The 17,326-nt window shown below is 48.8% G+C and overlaps 1 protein-coding gene across 3 annotated transcripts in view; it reads left to right on the top strand.

The window, feature by feature from the left end:
• Window positions 1-17,326, top strand: part of FAM114A1 (family with sequence similarity 114 member A1) — a 65,305-nt gene that overhangs the window by 19,010 nt on the left and 28,969 nt on the right. Inside the window, exons 3-5 of one of the 3 annotated variants that reach the window (XM_062212951.1) lie at window positions 1,924-2,011; window positions 13,288-13,404; window positions 13,534-13,637. In XM_062212951.1, coding sequence (XP_062068935.1) covers window positions 1,924-2,011; window positions 13,288-13,404; window positions 13,534-13,637 — 309 coding nt within the window. Of the gene's footprint in view, window positions 1-1,923; window positions 2,012-13,287; window positions 13,405-13,530; window positions 13,638-17,326 lie in introns of those variants that run through there. The other 2 variants (XM_062212950.1, XM_062212952.1) reach the window with 2 other exon arrangements.

The following is a 17,326-nucleotide window of genomic DNA, read 5'->3' as shown; positions in this document are numbered from 1 at the left end:
TGCTTACGGTTCTTATAGCACAGTGTCTCATACTTTATGATGAGGAACTGAAGGCTTCAGAGATCGAGTAACTTAGTTCCTAGAAGCAGCAGAATTGAAGTCAGACACAGGCAATTTCAGTCTAGAACTTTGTCCACGCTGATGGGTGGTATTGGGTATTGGCCTGGTGAGTCAGTTAGGAATGCATTTGGATGCAAGTAACTAAAATCCGACACATAGTAGTTTACAGAGGACCAAGTTTTTCTCACTTAATAATAAAAAAAAAAAAAATGGACAGGGGCAGCTGCTCATGTTGGTTTAATTGTTCAGCAGTGCCAGGACGAGCGACGATTACTTAGCCTAATGACAGCAAAAATGAATGCTTTAGTTTCATGTACCATGTCCACGGCCAGGAAGAAGGGAGAGGGTAAGAGTTGGCCTAGCCATGACTGCTTAATTTATCATGAAAGTGACAAATTTCCCATTTATTCCTGAATGTCTCATAGATCAAAAAGTTTCACATGGCCATTGCTATCTGCAAAGATGGAAGACAGCCAGGGAGAAGGAAGCTGAGGGTGACCGATGGACCAGACTTGAGTCAGAAGTAACAGAACACACAAGCTCTATAGGAATTTTTCACTTCCTCCCTAACTTACCTTCCCTCCTCCCTTCCTTCTTCCCTCCCTCCACCCCTCTCCTCTCCATTCCAACTTCCTTCATTTTCTGAGTGACAGCTGTGATTCTCCAAACAGCAAACTTCCTAATGTGTTTATTCTTGCCTAGTTTGGGTCCCAGTCAGTCAGAGAAATGTGTGGTTCCACTAACTGAGCCAGGTCTCCATGGTTGCAAGTGACAGAAACTAATGCAACTGTGAAAATGAATGAATTTTTATAATTTATGCAACAAATATATTCCAGGCACTCTTCTAGGCTCTGGGGCTAGATCAGTAAGCAAAACATTTTTTAAAATAAAGAGTGAGCCAGAGTATGAGGGAATCTCACAGAAGCCAGAGATGAGGGTGGAGCAGGGCCTCTGGCGGGGTGGAAGCCAGAGGCTGTGAAGCTGTCGGGGACACATCACTTCCACGCAGGTATCTCCTCCACCTGTGCACTCTGTGTGGCTTCATCCTCAGTGGAGAGCTGGATGGAATATGGTCGCCCCCGCATAGCCCGACTTGTCTTCTGTTCAAGCAGAGAGTTCTTGCTGGGCCATAGTTTCTCGGTCCTGATTCCAAAAACCCAGGCAAAAGAATTGCCCTCCATGGAGGCCAGGGACAGTCCATCACCAGGAGAGAGAGGCAGTTACAGGGGCCGTTGTGAGTGGAGCACACGCCTCGAGTCAGAGCTCTCTGCAGCTGCTCCCCGTCTCCAGGCTGGCTGATGCCGGTCTGGTCACTTTACCCAGCATCCGTGCCAGAGCTCTCGCCTGCTACCCCTAAGGTTTGACAGCCAACGCTACCTTGAAGACTGCATTGGTTTAGCTCTATGCAAGCTGCCTGGGTCAAGGTTGTCTTGGACATTTTCAGACCACTCTTGTGCCCTCATGTCTGTGTCTCCCACCTTATCCACCCTCATCCCCACACCCCACCCCCCACCCCCCCACACACACACACAGCCCTTGTCCCTGTCGTCCAGAGAAAATGGAGAGCATGCAGGTTTCCATAACGTCAGGCTCCCCTCTCATGAGAAACCAGGCCCTCAGAGGCCAACAGCAGCGCTGGTAGTTCAGTTCCCAAGTGTGCACTGCACTGTAGGTTGGGATCTACTCTTTTGAGGGGGGGGGGGGGTGCTGGGTATATTCTTACAACCCTTCTAAACTCTAAGCCATTGAGATGTGTTGCTGGGGATTTTTTTTTAAACCTTCTCTTTGTTTCAAACCAATGGGTGCTTTTTCATTGAGGGTTAAACTGGATTGCTGACCTGCAGCTAATGTGTTTCTCCACAGGCCGTGGACTCGGCTCCGCAGGGAGGAGGATGGGCAGGCTGGGGCTCCTGGGGGAAGTCTCTGCTCTCGTCAGCTTCGGCCACAGTAGGTAAGCAGCGCGCGTGCTCCTGCAGTGCAGGTCAGCCACGGTGTTTACTGCGCCTGAACCCTAGCCCAGGAGTGAACTGTTTTTAGTGCTGGCTGTTCTGAGTGCTTCATACATGCTGATACCCTCAGTCCTCAAATAGCCCTGCAGGGGGCGCTCTTATTTCCTCCATGGGACAGGTAAGGAGGCTGAGTCACAGGGGCTAAGCCTGTCCAAGTCCTCAAAGTCGAGGTTAAGATTTAAAGACCATGTATATGGCTTTTTTAATTGGATCTTTTGCATTTTTATTTACTTTGATTTTATTTGAAAGACAGAGGAAAGAGAGAGAGAGGAGAGAGAAAGATCTTGCATTCACTGATTCACTCCCCAAATGCCTGTAGTGGCCAAGACTGGGCCAGGCAAAACTCATGCACCCAGAATTTAGTCAGAGTCTCCCATATGGGTGACAGGGACTTAAGAACTTGAGCCATCACCTGCTGCCTCCAGAGTGTGCGTTAGCAAGAAGCTGGATCGGAAGTGTAAGAGTCAAAACTCAAAACAGGCACTCTCACATGGGATGAGGGTGTCCCAGATGCCTGCCCTGCAGCATGGCTTTGCTGTTTGTTTGTTTGTTTGTTTAATGATTTATTTACTTGAAAGTCAAAGTTACAGGAGGGCAGATAGACAGGGAGACCGACAGGGATCTTCCATCTACTGGTTCTCTCCCCAAATGGCTACAATGGCTGGGCTGGGCCAGGCTGCAGCCAAGACTCAGGAGCTTCTTCCAGCTCTCCCATATGGGTGGCAGGGACCCAAATGCTTGGGCCATTTTCTGCTGCTTTTTCCAGGCTGTTAGCAGAGAGCTGGATTGGAAGTGGAGCAGCTGGAACATGAACCGGTGCCCATATGGGAGGCCAGCATTGCAGGCGGTGGCTTTTACCCACTACACCATGACACTGGCCCCTGTAACTAGGCTTTTAACTACTATATTATCTTGTCTCTTAAATATACAATTTGGGCTTTAATAATATATTCTTAAAGCTTATCATCCCACTTGAATTTTTTAAAATATATACAACTTGCCTACTCCCTAAAAGAATTTAAGATGTCTTAATAAAAGGCATTTTATCTGCAGGATTTAAAATACAAATTGAAAAAAGTATCCCAAGGCTATTCGTTTGACTTCCCAAAAGCGCAAAACAGCAAGAGCTGGGCCAAGCCAAAACCAGGAAACTGGAACTCAGTTCAGTTCTCCCACACAGGTGGCAGGGACCCAAGTTCTTGAGCCATCACCTGCTGCCTCCCAAGGTGTGCACTACCAGGGAGCTTGAATTGGGAGCAGAGCTGGGACATGAACCCAGGCCCTCTGACAAGGTATGCAGGCATCCCCAGAAGCAACTTAACTGCTTCACCAAAACCTGCCCCCTAAAAATTATTTTAATTGAAATAGGTCATATGGTCACCAGAATTATACAGCTATGCCCATGGTCTGTATCATGAAACGGTAAAGTGTGCCCGGGATACTTCCAGGGTAAGGTGTCTCAAACTCCTCTGGCCTCAGAAGGTGGTGCTATAGATGAAGATGTTAACCCTCTCATTACCATTTTAAATAGAAGTTGCTTCCACAGTGAAGGCAGAAATCAGCTTCCCTGTGATCAGCCGTGTGGGTGCTTTCTGTGCACACGGAGAGGTGCACCTGCTGAGCTGCTCCACCCCAGGCTGCTCAGACCGCTTGCTGTTGTTTCTATCGGTGGCTGTACCCTGTCATTTGACTTTAGCTTCACTGGACCCTCGAACGGGTTTCTATCCACTGCAGTTTCCCCGTTGCATTTACTATCTCACATCTTTGAGGTCTGCTGTTGTGATGTGACCTTGGCCCACGTGCAACCTTGCAGCAAGGCCTCTGGGTTTTGTTCTGTGGTTCAGACATAGCCAATAGATGATGCTGGCTATCCTGCTTCAAAGGCAGGATGTGGTTTCCGTGCCAGGCCCCGGGCCACACAGGTAGACGCTCAGCTTTTGGTTTGATCTGAAGTCAGCGTCTTGATCTGTAGTCTGTACTGGTGCTTGACATTGCTCTTTTTTGTTTTTTTAAAAAAAAATTATTTATTTGAAAGGTAGAGTTACAGACAGAGGGAGAGACAGAGAGATTGTCCATCTGCTGGTTCACTCTCCAAATGACTGCAGCAGCCAGAGCCAGGCTGATCCGAAGCCAGGAGCCAGAAGCTTCTTCTGGGTGTCCCACATGGGTGGCAGGGTCCCAAGCACTCGGGCCATCTTTTGCTGCTTTCCCAGGCCATAGCAGAGAGCTGGATCAGAAGAGGAGCAGCCAGGACTAGAACTGATGCCCATATGGGATGCCGGCACTGTAGGTGAAGGCTCAGCCACTCAGCCTACTACGGTACAACGCCAGCCCCTTGGCATCGCTTTTTTTTTTTAATTTTTAAAGATTTATTTTTTATTCGAAAGAGTTACAGAGAGGCAGAGAGAGAGAGAGAGAGAGAGAGAGAGAGAGAGAGAGAGAGAGAGGTCTTCCATCCACTGGTTCAATCCCCAGATGGCTGCAACAGCCAGAGCTGAGCTGATCTGAAGCCAGGAACCAGGAGCTTCTTTTGGGTCTCCCATGTGGATACAGGGGCCCAAGCACTTGGGCCATCTTTCATTGCTTTCCCTGACCATAGCAGAAAGCTGGATTAGAAGAGGAGCAGCCAGGACTTAAACCGGCACCCATATGGGATGTTGGCCCTGCAGGTGGTGGCGTTACCCACTATGCCACAGTGCCAGCCCTGGCACTGTGTTTTTCACACAGTGAAACACACCTATGAATGTGTTTTTCATAGGTACAACTTTAGGAATATAGTGGTTCTTTTCCCTATACCCACCCTCCCACCCCAACTCTCATCCCACCTCCTATTCCCTCTCCCATCCCCGTCTTCATTATGGTTCGTTTTGTTTGATTTTATATACAGAGGACCAGCTCTATGTTAAGTAAGGATTTCGGCAGTTTGCACCCACATACACACACAACATATAGAATACAGTATGAGAACAAGATTTGCAGTTGATTCTCATAGTACAGCTCATTAAGGACGGAGGTCCTACATGGGGAGTAAGTGCACAGTGACTTCTGTTGTTCCTTTTACAATTAACACTCTTATTTATGACATCAGTGATCACCCGAGGCTCTTGCCAGGGGCTGCCAGGGTTATGGAAGCCTTCTGGGACCATAGACTCCATCGGTATTTGGACACAGCCATAAGCAAAGTGGGTGTTCTCTCCTCCCTTTGGAAAAAAGTACATCCCTCTCTGATGGCCCCTTCTTTCCACTGGGGTCTCACAGAGATCCTTCATGTAGGATATTTTTTGCCACAGAATCTTGGCTTTCCATTGGCATCACTCTTGATGTTTGTCTGTGTCTAAGGCACCAGGAAGATGATATAACATTGCGTCGTGTCACCCTGGCAACCACATCACAGATCTCATGGTTCCCTCCTGGCTGTGTGTAGTATTTGATCCAGGGTTGCCCAGGGAGAACTGCCTGAGGACCATGACCCCCATGCTGGTCACAATGGCCACTTCCCCTCCTGCAGTTGGTGAGGATGTGGAGTCTCTGAGATTGTAATATTTGCACAGTGCCCTGTGAGCTAGCAGGGTGAAGTCCAGCATAGCCTCTTGCATTAGTTTCTGTTGCTGTTAGGAAGTTACCACAGGGCCCTGTGTTGTGGTTGCTGCCTGTGATGCCCGCATCCTGTATGGGCACCAGTTCAACCCCTGGCTGCTTCACTTCTGATCCAGCTCCCTGCTATGGCCTGGGAAAGCAGCAGAGGATGGCCCAAGTGCTTGGGCTCCTCCACCCATGTGGAAGGCCCAGAAGAAGCTCCTGGCTCCTCATCATTGTGGCCAATTGGGGAGTGAACCAATAGATGGAAGATATGTCTCTCCTCTCTCTCTGTCTTTGCCTCTCTCTGTATGTAACTCTGACTTTAAATAAATAAATCTTTAAAAATTAAAGAAATTACCACAAACTTAGAGGCTTACAACAACACATGTTATTTTCTAGTTTCCTTGGGCCAGGAGTCCAAGTTCAGGCCAGCTTCTCAGTATCTTTCCAGACTGTGCACCTGCTGTGTGCCTATCTGAAGTCACCCTTGCCTGCACCAGCACAGCGGCTCCTGCTGGCAGGCAGAAGAGGGATGCCAGTGGTTCCGGCCAGCCGGCACCTCTGCTGTCACCTTTGCCAGGACCTAGTGACAGGGGTGAGGTTCCGTTGTCTTCACAGTCCTGCTCAAGGGGAGGCCGGCTTAGGGACCAGAACCTCTGTGTCTCCCAATAACACCTATTTCTCTTTTCTGACCCTTCATCAATACACCACCAATTCCAGAAGCTTCGTATTTTTATGGCTTTGGCTGTATGCTGGGATTTTGAAAGGGGAACTGGAGTCCCAGCTGCTCCACTTCCAATCCAGCTCTCTGCTATGGCCTGGGAAAGCAGCAGAGGATGGCCCAAGTGCTTGGGCCCCTGCACCCACGTGGGAGACTCAGATGGAGTTCCTGGCTCCTAGCAATGACCTGGCCCAGCCCTGGCCATTGTAGCCATTTGGAGAGTGAACCAGTGGATGGAAGATCTCTCTTTTTGTCTCTCTCCTTCTCTCTCTGTTACTTTGCCTTTCAAATAAATAAATCTTTAACAAAAGTTATGCTCTGACTTTACTTAATAATAGCTAAAATCATAGCAATATATACTTGAAAATAGGTAATATTTCTGTGGGCCTGATATAGCACCAAAATATGCAGCATAAGAGGAGGCCAAAGTCATAGGGCTCCAGCCTAGAATCATGGGTAGGAGTTTGATTCCCAAAAGGCAGTCGGGATCACAAGTATCCCACGAGTGGAAGGATGGCAGAACCAAGCTCTTAGCCTGAACGGGGTGGAATAGTGCTCAGAGACTTTATAAAGCTATGGGGGTGGGGTTGGTGCAGTGGTTAAGACACTGCTTGGGACACTGACATCCGGGATTGCGGTACCTGGGTTTGCGTCCCAGCTCTGCTCCGGATTCCAGCTCCCTGCTAATGTGCACCCTGGGAGGCAGCAGGTGATGGCTCAAGTGCTTGGCTCCTAGGCACCCATGTGAGAGACCCAGACTGAATTCTCAGTTCCCAGCCTGGCCCTGACCCAGATGCTAAATGCATTCAAGGAATGAGCCAGAAGATGCAGAGTTCTTGCTCTCTCTGTCTGTCTGGCTTCTTTTTTTTTTTTTTTTTTTTTTTTTTTTTTTTTTTTTTTTTGGACAGGCAGAGTTAGTGAGAGAGAGAGAGACAGAGAGGAAGGTCTTCCTTCCGTTGGTTCACCCCCAAATGGCCACTACAGTCAGCGCTGCACCGATATGAAGCCAGGAGCCAGGTGCATCCTCCTGGTCTCCCATGCGGGTGCAGGGCCCAAGGACCTGGGCCATCCTCCACTGCCCTCCCGGGCCACAGCAGAGAGCTGGACTGGAAGAGGAGCAACTGGGACAAGTACCGGTGCCCCAACCAGGACTAGAACCTGGGGTACCAGCGCCGCAGGCGGAGGATTAGCCTAGTGAGCCGCGGCGCCAGCCTCTGTCTTCCTTTCAAATACAGTTTTTTAAACTTTGTCAAAAGTTACGGTGGCTTCGTGGCCCGTGGTCCCTAGTGAGCTGCTGCCATGGCACTGAGAGCAGCAAGCTGGGCCCAGCTTTAGGCGCGGACAGATGTGTATCAACCCCAGGGCTCGGCCGCAGTAACAGGTCATCATCACAGCCAGAGAGCGCTGGTGGCAGGAGGCGAGCTCCTGGAGGTTTGTAAATTGCCTGTGGAAAGGAAAGAACGAAAATAGATGGCTGTTCAGTTCCAAGTGACTTCCACTCAGACACTGCCTGGTGCACCCCCAGGGAATTCCAGTTGCTGACGGGAGTGCAAAACACGCAGCCCTGGGCAAGCCGCAGAGCTGTCGGCTGGTGTAGAAACAGAACGCGATGCAACTCATGGTTGTTGAGAAAACTGCAGCCACAACTGTTACAGCCATTTGCGGCCGGCAGGCAGTAGCTGGCAGCAGACACACCTGGAAGGTGGTGGTCTCTTGGAATGAGCAGGGCACCAGGAGTCCCAAGACCGGGAGCTTGGTCCTGGGCGCTACTTGCTTGGGATCAAAGGGGGTAGGGGAACTCAAGGAATTCTCAGGTTCCTTTCGACTTCCAGAACTTGAATATTCCAGATGACATGGCTGTCTGTAGAAAAAGAAAACTATGTGTGAGGACTGTGCTAAGTAGAAAAATGAAGTCGATTGCTGCTCCGTATTTTTATAGCTTGCCTTTTGCCTCTTTACTTGGACACAAAGGTTAAGGGAAAAGGAGACAAAGCAACCCTCCGAATGCATATGTGAACTCAAACACTTCTCAGCCAGCGGTGGTTCCCGTGGGAGAGGCCTTGCCTCCTGTTTTAGTTCCGCCCACACCTGCACTGACCCCACATTCCGAGAAGACTTGGTCACCTGCCACCTGTGTCTTTGGACGAATTCATAGAATGCAATGAGAATCTTTAACATTTCCAGGCAAAAACCAAAATGAGAAATGCCAACAAAATGTAGGAAAATGTAAACAAGAAAAAAATTCTGGTGGCCATTGCAAAGTCAGGTTGTGAGAACCAACCATGGTTTTCCACAAGCGTCTTATAGTCCTTAAGATGTATTGCTAAGAGTGATGGACCAGCCATCAGAATGGAAGTTGACAGTGCTGAAACATGTTCAAGTTTGCCAAAGAAAAAGCTCTATAGTAGGACAGAGGGATTTATTTCTAGATACTCCAGAAGGCCTGAGGATTTATTGGAAATTGTAATGTTGACAGTTTGATGACCCTTAATCACCTTGTGTGAGAATTCCTGAGGTTGGAATGGACCTGATCTGTGTATTGACTCAGAATTCCAATCGTTCCTTTTCCCCATCCCCTCCCAAGTTACGGTTTTCTCCTTCTGCACATTGTAATGAAACCTTTCCGAGGATGGCAGACTTGTCAAAATGGTGCTGCAGGGAGCGCTCTTCACTGTGAACCATGGCCAGTGGCGCACGGGTTCAGTTTTCATTGCTATGATGTGAAAAGTCTCAAGGATCGCTGATACAGAGGATAACAGGACCCGTGCTTGGAGTTTGTCCACAATCCTTTATGATCTATGAATGAGGCACGTGGGTTAGTGAATTTCTACTGGGCTGCTAGACCGGGGACACCTCTTGTCAGCGTTGACGCTAAAGGGAAGTGAGCATCTATCTGACTACAGCGTGGACCCCAGCCATCGGGACGGAGGGGCAGCCTGGCTCCTGTTTCTGCTGCACCGTGGTTTGTTTTAGTGGACTCTGATGGTATCAACTGTCTACTGTTCTGAACCACCACTCTGTACACCCTGTTATAGTATCGTGATAAAAGTGTCTGAAACACGGTATTTTTAAATTTTTCTATTTCTCTAAAAATCCACTCAAAGAAGACTGTAAATTAGTGTGACTTTCAAAGGAGCAATCAGCACTGTCTTTAAATTTGTAAACGCACATGCCTTCTAGCCCAGCCATTCTGCTGGCCTTTTGCAGAAGGTCAGGAAGCTTGTGGGTTAGTAGTGCAGGGTAGAGACTTGGCTGAGGTGACATTGAACAAAGACTCAAAGGAGGCGAGAGAGTTCATCCAGCACGCATGGAAACCCGGAAGCAGCTAAAATATCATCCATAAAGAACCGCTAAACTGTGACCCGTCCATTGCGTGTGATACTGTGCAAGCAGCGAAAAGAATGAGGTGGCTGGGAGCGCTGGGCTGGTGCTCAGGCGACAGACGGGGCGGAGCTTGTGTGCAGGCGTTTTACCATGAGCGAGTCTCGTGAGAGCACTGAGGATTGGGAAGCAGATCCCGGGTGAGGCACAGGTTCAGCTGCCGTGCACTTGCGGCAGAGGTCCCAGCCTCTCCCCCCGGGAGCTCGGGGCTTCCGATGACCTTATTAATGCACAAGGCCGGGCCTTTGTCTCATCAGCTCCCCTGTGCCCAGTCGTTGAGAACAGTCTTGGAGTGGTCGCTTCCCTCTGGCCAGGGGCCCTTGGGCGGAGAGCTATCAGCAGACAGCACCTCCGTCGATCCTGGGCAGTGCACAGCACCCAGTGCTGTCTGCATGTGCCGAGCCCCCCACTCTACATTGCCAAGAGGAAAACGTGACCCTTAATCAACTATAAATGGCATAAAAACTTTCTCACTGTAACAGTGATTGAGCATGGGGATTCTAGAGACAGAAGGACTAAGTTGGAATCCTAACCACTGTCACCTGTTGTCTTTGGGACCTTGGGCAAGCGGTGCCATCTCATCAGGTCTCAGTTTTCCTAGCTGTGAAATGGGTACTAGACTACCCCTCACCTCGTAAGGTTATTGGAAAGACTAAATGAGATAATTTACTGTACTGGAAATATGTCATGCGGTGCCTGGAACATAGTACTGAATAAATGCTGTTTGTAGCAGAGGTTTCACATGTTTCTCCTCAGTGAGCCCACAAAACCCCGGGAGGCAGGCATTGTGAACCCTCCTATCAGAGACGATGACTCCAAGTTTAGGGTATTTTCTGCTAGAATATAGGTGATAAATTAAATACCAGCCAATCACTGAACATTTTTAAAAATTATATAGTGTCACAGCATTTATACAATATTCATATCACCTCAGTACTCACCTTCTTTTAATGCAGTAAGTCAAGGAGTACAGGACAATCCATCTTTTGAATCAGGAAATTTAGAGGGACTTCAAGTTTGGAGGACACGTAAGGTATAAATAAATTAATCCGCAGACTATACCCTGAAGTGTTAGTCATACTTGTTTTTTTATCCCAGTTGGTATCTCTCCATGAAGAAGTGACAGCAATTCCAAATTATGATTTCCTTGTGCTGGGCACTAGATGTCACACTAAGTAAAGTTTTAGAAGTCACTCTTCAGAGCAGGGTGTGGCCTGGCGTCTAAACCTCAGCTATGAAAAATCACAGCGCGGGCGACCACATCAAGCTTCACTTTATGTTTCTAGTACCATGCAGAAAGGTGGACTTTTGCCAGCAAACATTTCAGAAGAATTGCTAGCCAGAAAATTGAGCTGGAGTAGCAGCCTACTGTCATGGGTACTCAACAAGCATACCACTTCCTTGCACATAAAAAATGGTATTTCCTTCCAGAAACAAAGTGATTTGTGTACAGGCAACCTGCACATATGTCCTGGTGATCATGTGTGTTCTGACATGGTGAGAAGCAAGAAGAACCAGGCATGGCCTTGGCCTGCAAGGCATGGTCAAGGTGACGGAGGAGATAGTGAAGTCAAGGTTCATTCAGTCCTGAAACTGTCTGGGGGGGGGAGGTGTGCAGTCACCTTCCGTGCAGGGAGCAGATGGCACCTCCCGGCCCTCTCAGATCCACTTACGCCTTGAGTTTGGCTCTCAGAAATCTCAATGAGACTTGTGGGTTGAGATTTACATGTTCGTGATTTCCTTTTGGAAAATACATTTGCTTTCATAATGGCTAGGAAGTCAGATTCCGTGTGCAGAAGGGTTCTGTAAGGATATAATCATCTAACTGGACTGCAGCGCTGACACTTCTTGAGTACCCACTGAAATGCCTGGAGTCCACCGGAAGCTGCAGAGACTTAGTTCAAGCTTAGTTTTAGCAGCTACAGTACATCTGTATTTTGTGAAGTAGCTGAATAATGAGTTTGAATGGTGTTTAAGGATCCGTTCATGAATACAGATGCATATTTCTATGTGTAATTAAAGCTGTAAATTGCACCTTTTAAGTTTCAGGGTTTTCAAGGCAGCCTGTGATGACGGGTGATTTCCACTGGGTATAACTGATCCCATGGTAGGTAATGTTGGTGCCTTGTGTGCTCCGATAAACAAGATTCCAACTGATAATACACGGGCTCAGGACTCATTCATGACTTCCTCTTATTCAAGAGATGGACAACTGGTCAGCAAAACAGGACCTTCTAAGGTCAGGTGGCTACGTGACTCGGGACTTTTCTACCGCATATTGATATTGCTGCCGCCGCCAAGGTACCCAGCTCCCAAGAGCAAGCTGTCATTTTCTCCCTGGTTGTTAAGGGACATCATGGGTACAGTGATGACAGCTGCCCACGCTGTCCCCCTGCAGGGGCTCAGACAGCCACTTAGGGCCCTCAGCAGGTCGTTAATCCCTTGACTGGCTTTGGGAACTTAGGGGAGCTAGGGAGAAGGGTCCCTCCAGAATAAAGTGTGGGTGATACGATGTTTCTATCAAGCCAGTAGTTGTTTTTGTTTCTTGTTTTCAGTGTGGGTGGGAAGGTCAGCTGGCTTGGAACCCCCATTGTGCCAGGCTGTGGGGGCTACAGGTGTTGTCCCCGCCCAGGTGGAGTAAAACCATTGCTCTGTAGGCTGCTTCCGACTGTTACTACTGAAGCCAGCTTGATGGGTGGCCCTCCCGGTTTTCCCACAGACTTGCCCTCTGATTTGGGGATGTTGGCCCCAGACCCTTTGGAGTGACTGACGCTTTGGAAGGGCCTGGTGAGGCTCCAATGATCTCCATTCAACAAATATGAATAGAGCACCTGCGATGCGTAAGGCCTGAAAGGAACCAAAAAAACAAGAGCACAGCTCTGCCCTAAGATGCGTGTGGAAGAGTGGACAGGAGGCAGCTACACTGTCCAGAGCAGATCTCCCAGCGCCGAGAGGCAAGGGGAATAATAAGGCATCCGGAAGGGGCGGGCGTTGGGAATAGCAGTTAGGGCGCTTGCATCCGGTATCAGAGTCCCAGCTCTCCTCTTGATTCCAGCTTCCTGCTCGTGTGTGCCTGGGAGGCAGCAGGTGCCGGCTCTGGCGGCTGGGTCCCTGTCACCCGTGTGGTAGAGCTGGACTGCGTTCCCAGCGCCCAGCTTCAGCCTGGCCCAGCATTTGGGGAAGGAAGCATTTGATGGGGGTGCTCTTGCTCAGGTGCTCCTTCTGTCTCTCACATAGATTTAAAAAATAAAATAAAACATCTGGGGGCACTTTACATGCGTGTGTTGGTCTCATTGCTCCTCTCAGCAACCAGGGAGGAAACAGAGCGACAAGGAGACAGGGTGACTTCTCCCAGGTCACCCAGCAGACAGTGGTGAGTGACCCACATTGGAGGGGCTGCAACACCACTGCTGTAGACCCCTCACTCCCCGTCAGGACGCACCTCCGCCTCTTCAAACCGCTTTGTGAGGGGACCCAGAGGGCTTGCAGACCGTGAGTCTCCAGCGCATCCATGCACCTTATTTTTGTTTCCTGCAGGTCATGGGCTGACGGCCGTCAAGGAGAAAGCGGGGGCCACCCTCCGGATTCATCATCACGTCAATTCTGGACCTTCTGAAGGGGCCCAGCCCGATTCCGAAAACGGAGTCCCCGAGAGTGAGTGATTCCTTTACATGGGGTGGTTGTTCTTGGACTTGGGCTTGAGCATGCCATGTGCACAAGTGGGATGTTTCCACATCCAGGTCAGCACTAGGAACTCTAAAAGGCTTGTGTTCTCTTTAGTAGCGGATGCGGCAGCAGATCCAGGCCCCACAGGAAGCCCACCCACATCTCCTTCATCAGGGTCTCGGGGCGTGCTGTCAGCCCTCAGCAATGTGGTGCAAAACACGGTGAGTCGTAGCTGCCTCCTCTGTCGTCCCCGAGTCTCCCGGCACTTGCTTCTGATGTTTCTGTTTACCAGTGACCTAGATACATCAGAGAGACAGGGCTTTGCTCATAACTTCGGATTATGGTTTTGTTATGTTTTCCGCTACAGAGCAGGTGTAACCTTGGATCCAAAATAATAAGGGCAACATGAAATATATGGGATGTCTGAAAAAGGGAGCTGTTTAGAAGGAACATTTGCCAGTCTGATTTAACTGTGTCCTTCCCAGCCACTGCAGGGACAGCCTCTGGCTGGGGAGGAAGAGCTCTGGGTCTAGCTGGGACAGCTGTTTATTTTTAGAAGCTCTAACCCTCAGTTTGAAATATTGCAAAACCATTCAAATAATCTTTCAAAAGACTAGTAATGAGAATCAGGAAAAACGGCCCAGATATGTTTCTGAAGTATTTCTCTGGGCAGGCATTTGGCACAGCAGTTAAAGTACCTCTTGGGAAGTCCGCATCCCAGATTGGAGTATCTGGTTTGAATCCCAGCAGCCCTGCTTCCTGCCAGTGTACTCTGGGAGGCAGCAGGTGATGGCTCAAGTGCCGCCATCCACATGGGACATCCAGATGGAGCTCCAGGCTCCTGGCGTTGGCCTGGCCCAGCCCTGGCTGTTGTAGGCATTTGGGGAGTGAACCAGCAGAGGGAAGATCTCTCTCTGCCTTCCAATCAAATGAAAATAAATAAAGTATTTCTACACAACTAAGATAATTAGATAATATCCCTCCCCATGCCCACCTCCTGTTCTGTTCCATTTCCTTGCAGATCCCTGAATGTACCCCCTCAAGACCCTGCCTCCCTCTTAAAGGAAGATTGTCATTGGCAGCAAAGCTGATGATTTTTTAAAAAATATTTATTTATTTATTTGAAAGTCAGAGTTACAGAGAGAGAGACAGTGACCTTCCATCCACTGGTTCACTCCCCAGATGGCCATGACGGCCAGGGTTGCGCCAGACTGAAGCCAGGAGCCAGGAGCTTTTTCTAGGTCTCTCACATGGGTGGCAGGGGCCTAAACATTTGGGACATCTTCCGTTGCTTTTCCAGGCCATTAGCAGGGAGCTAGATTGGAAGTGGAGTAGTTGAGACTCAAACCTGTACCCATATGGGATGCCAGCATCGCAGGCAGAGGCTTAACCCATTACGTCACAATGCTGACCCCTACGCTGATAAATATTGAAAAGGCGGGAGGCCCCAGCCAACATGAGGCAGCTTCCTTGTCCTCAGGATCAGGAAGAAAAAGGTTATTTTCTATTATGTAGAATCGACCAACTGGTTTTTTAAAAACTGCAATGTTTATCTTTCTATTGCAAAATAGTGTACAAAGGCAGAATGTTATACAAAAGAATGAGCAGCTTCGTGAATTATCACCGGGTGGGTGCATCTGTACCTCACTGCTCAGCCTGAGGTCAGTGTCAGCCATCCCCAACCTCCTCCGCGGTGATTAAAGGTTCCACATCCTTCGGTCCCTGGCAGATAACGGCCATCGCACTTCCTTAGTAGTGGCACTTCTTGGCACGTCTCTTTTTTCAGTATTGAAATTCTTGTATTTATGTATTTTATTATTTCCATTTTGTCTGAAGGGCAGACAGTCAGAATGACAGATAGAGGGAGGTCTTCCATGTGCTGATTCACTTCCCCACATGCCCGCAGCAGCTGGAGCTGGGCCAGGCTGAGGCCAGGAGCTACGAACTCAGGCCCGGTCTTTCCTGGGGGTGGCAGGGACCCAAGCACTTGAGCCATCGTCCGCTGCCTCCCAGGATGCACAGTAGCAGGAAGCTGGATTGGAAGCGGAGCAGGGACTGAACCCATTGCTCTGATACACGATGCCGGCATCCCAAGCGGCAGCTTAACTCCTCACTGTGCCAGGTGCCTGCACCTGCTGCTGCTGCTGCTTCATGAATTCACCACCTCAGTGCATATCCTTAGGCATTACAAGTTTGATCGCGTCCTGTTCTTGACTTGATATTTTAGGGTTCTTTTTTTTTTTAAGATTTGCACTCCAACCCTTTGTTTTCTTTACAATTTTTATCTCTTTAAATAATTAAGCTATTTAGTCTACGAGTCTCATAGCCTGGATTTTGCTGATTCCTTCATCATGGTGCACTTTAGCAAGTAACTTCGCTTCTCTGTTTATGACTCACGTCCCATCGACTCATTCATTCATTTAATAGAAGAACCGGAATTCTCGCCAGGACCCAGGAGCTTATGTGAGGGGTTGGGCACAGCATGTGCTGGCAGGCAAGAGGGCACAGGTCCCTGGCAGGCAGAGGCAGCTCAGCAGATGGGTACAGGCAGTGTTGGAAGCAGAGGGGCTGTGGACAGACAGATGAGGCTGTTTTATCCAGACTTTGGGTCCTGGACGTGCTAATGAGAGAGAGGGAATGCTCTTCTCCTTGCCACCTGGGGACCTCCAGCCTGGGCAGGGGGGAAGGAGCAGTAAATAGAGTTTTTAGGAGTTTTATCAAAGTGCAACTCAAGTGACCCTTGAGGAAGTTTGAGGGTGGGGATGGAGGGAGCTCTTGCAACATCTGTGGTACCAGAAGCCAGTTTGCAGCCTCTCTGAGCCACAGTGCCAGGCTCTCAGTGTGTCTGTGGTGTCCTCACTGTCGTTCTGTGTTCTCCATTCTCTCCGGCCTCTTGGCCTCACCACCACCTCCCATCTCCCCTTCCTCCACGTCCCCAGATCCTCCCTTCTCCCTTCTGTCCTCTACTAAAGTGACCCTTCCCGGGTGTTACAAGGCAATGAATCAAATTATGCAAAAGTGTGAGTTCTGAGATCCCACCCTCCTCCCAGAGCCTTGCATTTTACAACTCATTTCATGATTATTGATCGGCTCCCAGATCGGCTCAGTATCCAGGATGAAAATGACAAATGGAGCGCATTCATTCCATGACATTGAACATTGCTGTTGGTGTGATGTGTATGGAGACTGGAAAGTGCATGTAGATAAAATGGCATTTACAACACCTATCTAAAGTAGGGGAAAGCACTGGGTGTGCGGATTGTCATCACAGTTGTGTGGTTGGGGGATTTGTATGGAAAAGTTTGCAAAGACATGTGCACCGGAGCAGTGTGGCTCACTGGAGCAGTTCGTGTGAATAAGTCTTGGTGGTTTTAAGTTTTTGTAATGGAAGGCAATGACTCTGGCAAAGGGATTTGGGGGAGATAACTGTATAACAGAAACATTTCTAAAGTCAGAAGTACTTGGAAGTCACCCTGTCTTGTTTCATGAGTGTGCTAATTACAGGAAATTTTTTTGCTGGTTTCTGAAAGGATGCAGGAGCCATGCAAAACAGCCCGAGGGCCCAGTGCTCCAGGGCCCGGGATTAAACAGTTCCCTACATTGCCAAGAGTATTTGACATTGTAATAGACTGCTCCAAATAATTCTGTGACTCCCATTACATTTTTCCAAACCAAAACAGCAACTAGGTCACCAGCTCATTCTGTGTCTTAAGTGCACACCCACAGAGCCGGGGAAATTCATCCGTGTGCTGTTTTTTGTTTTTTTTTTTATCCTAGGCATTGTGTTTTAATCACACTGTAATGCCCTACAAATTCTGTGGCATATGCTTTTCCAAGGGAAAGAAAATAGGATTAAATGGATGATAAATCTGATGAGAAAGAAATTGTGTCTTTATATTGATTTTAATAT

The sequence above is a fragment of the Lepus europaeus genome, chromosome 16, assembly GCF_033115175.1.
Source record: "Lepus europaeus isolate LE1 chromosome 16, mLepTim1.pri, whole genome shotgun sequence".
Classification (NCBI taxonomy): domain Eukaryota; kingdom Metazoa; phylum Chordata; class Mammalia; order Lagomorpha; family Leporidae; genus Lepus; species Lepus europaeus.
Note: the sequence above shows the minus strand (reverse complement) of the source record. Positions and strands in the feature narration are given on the sequence as shown.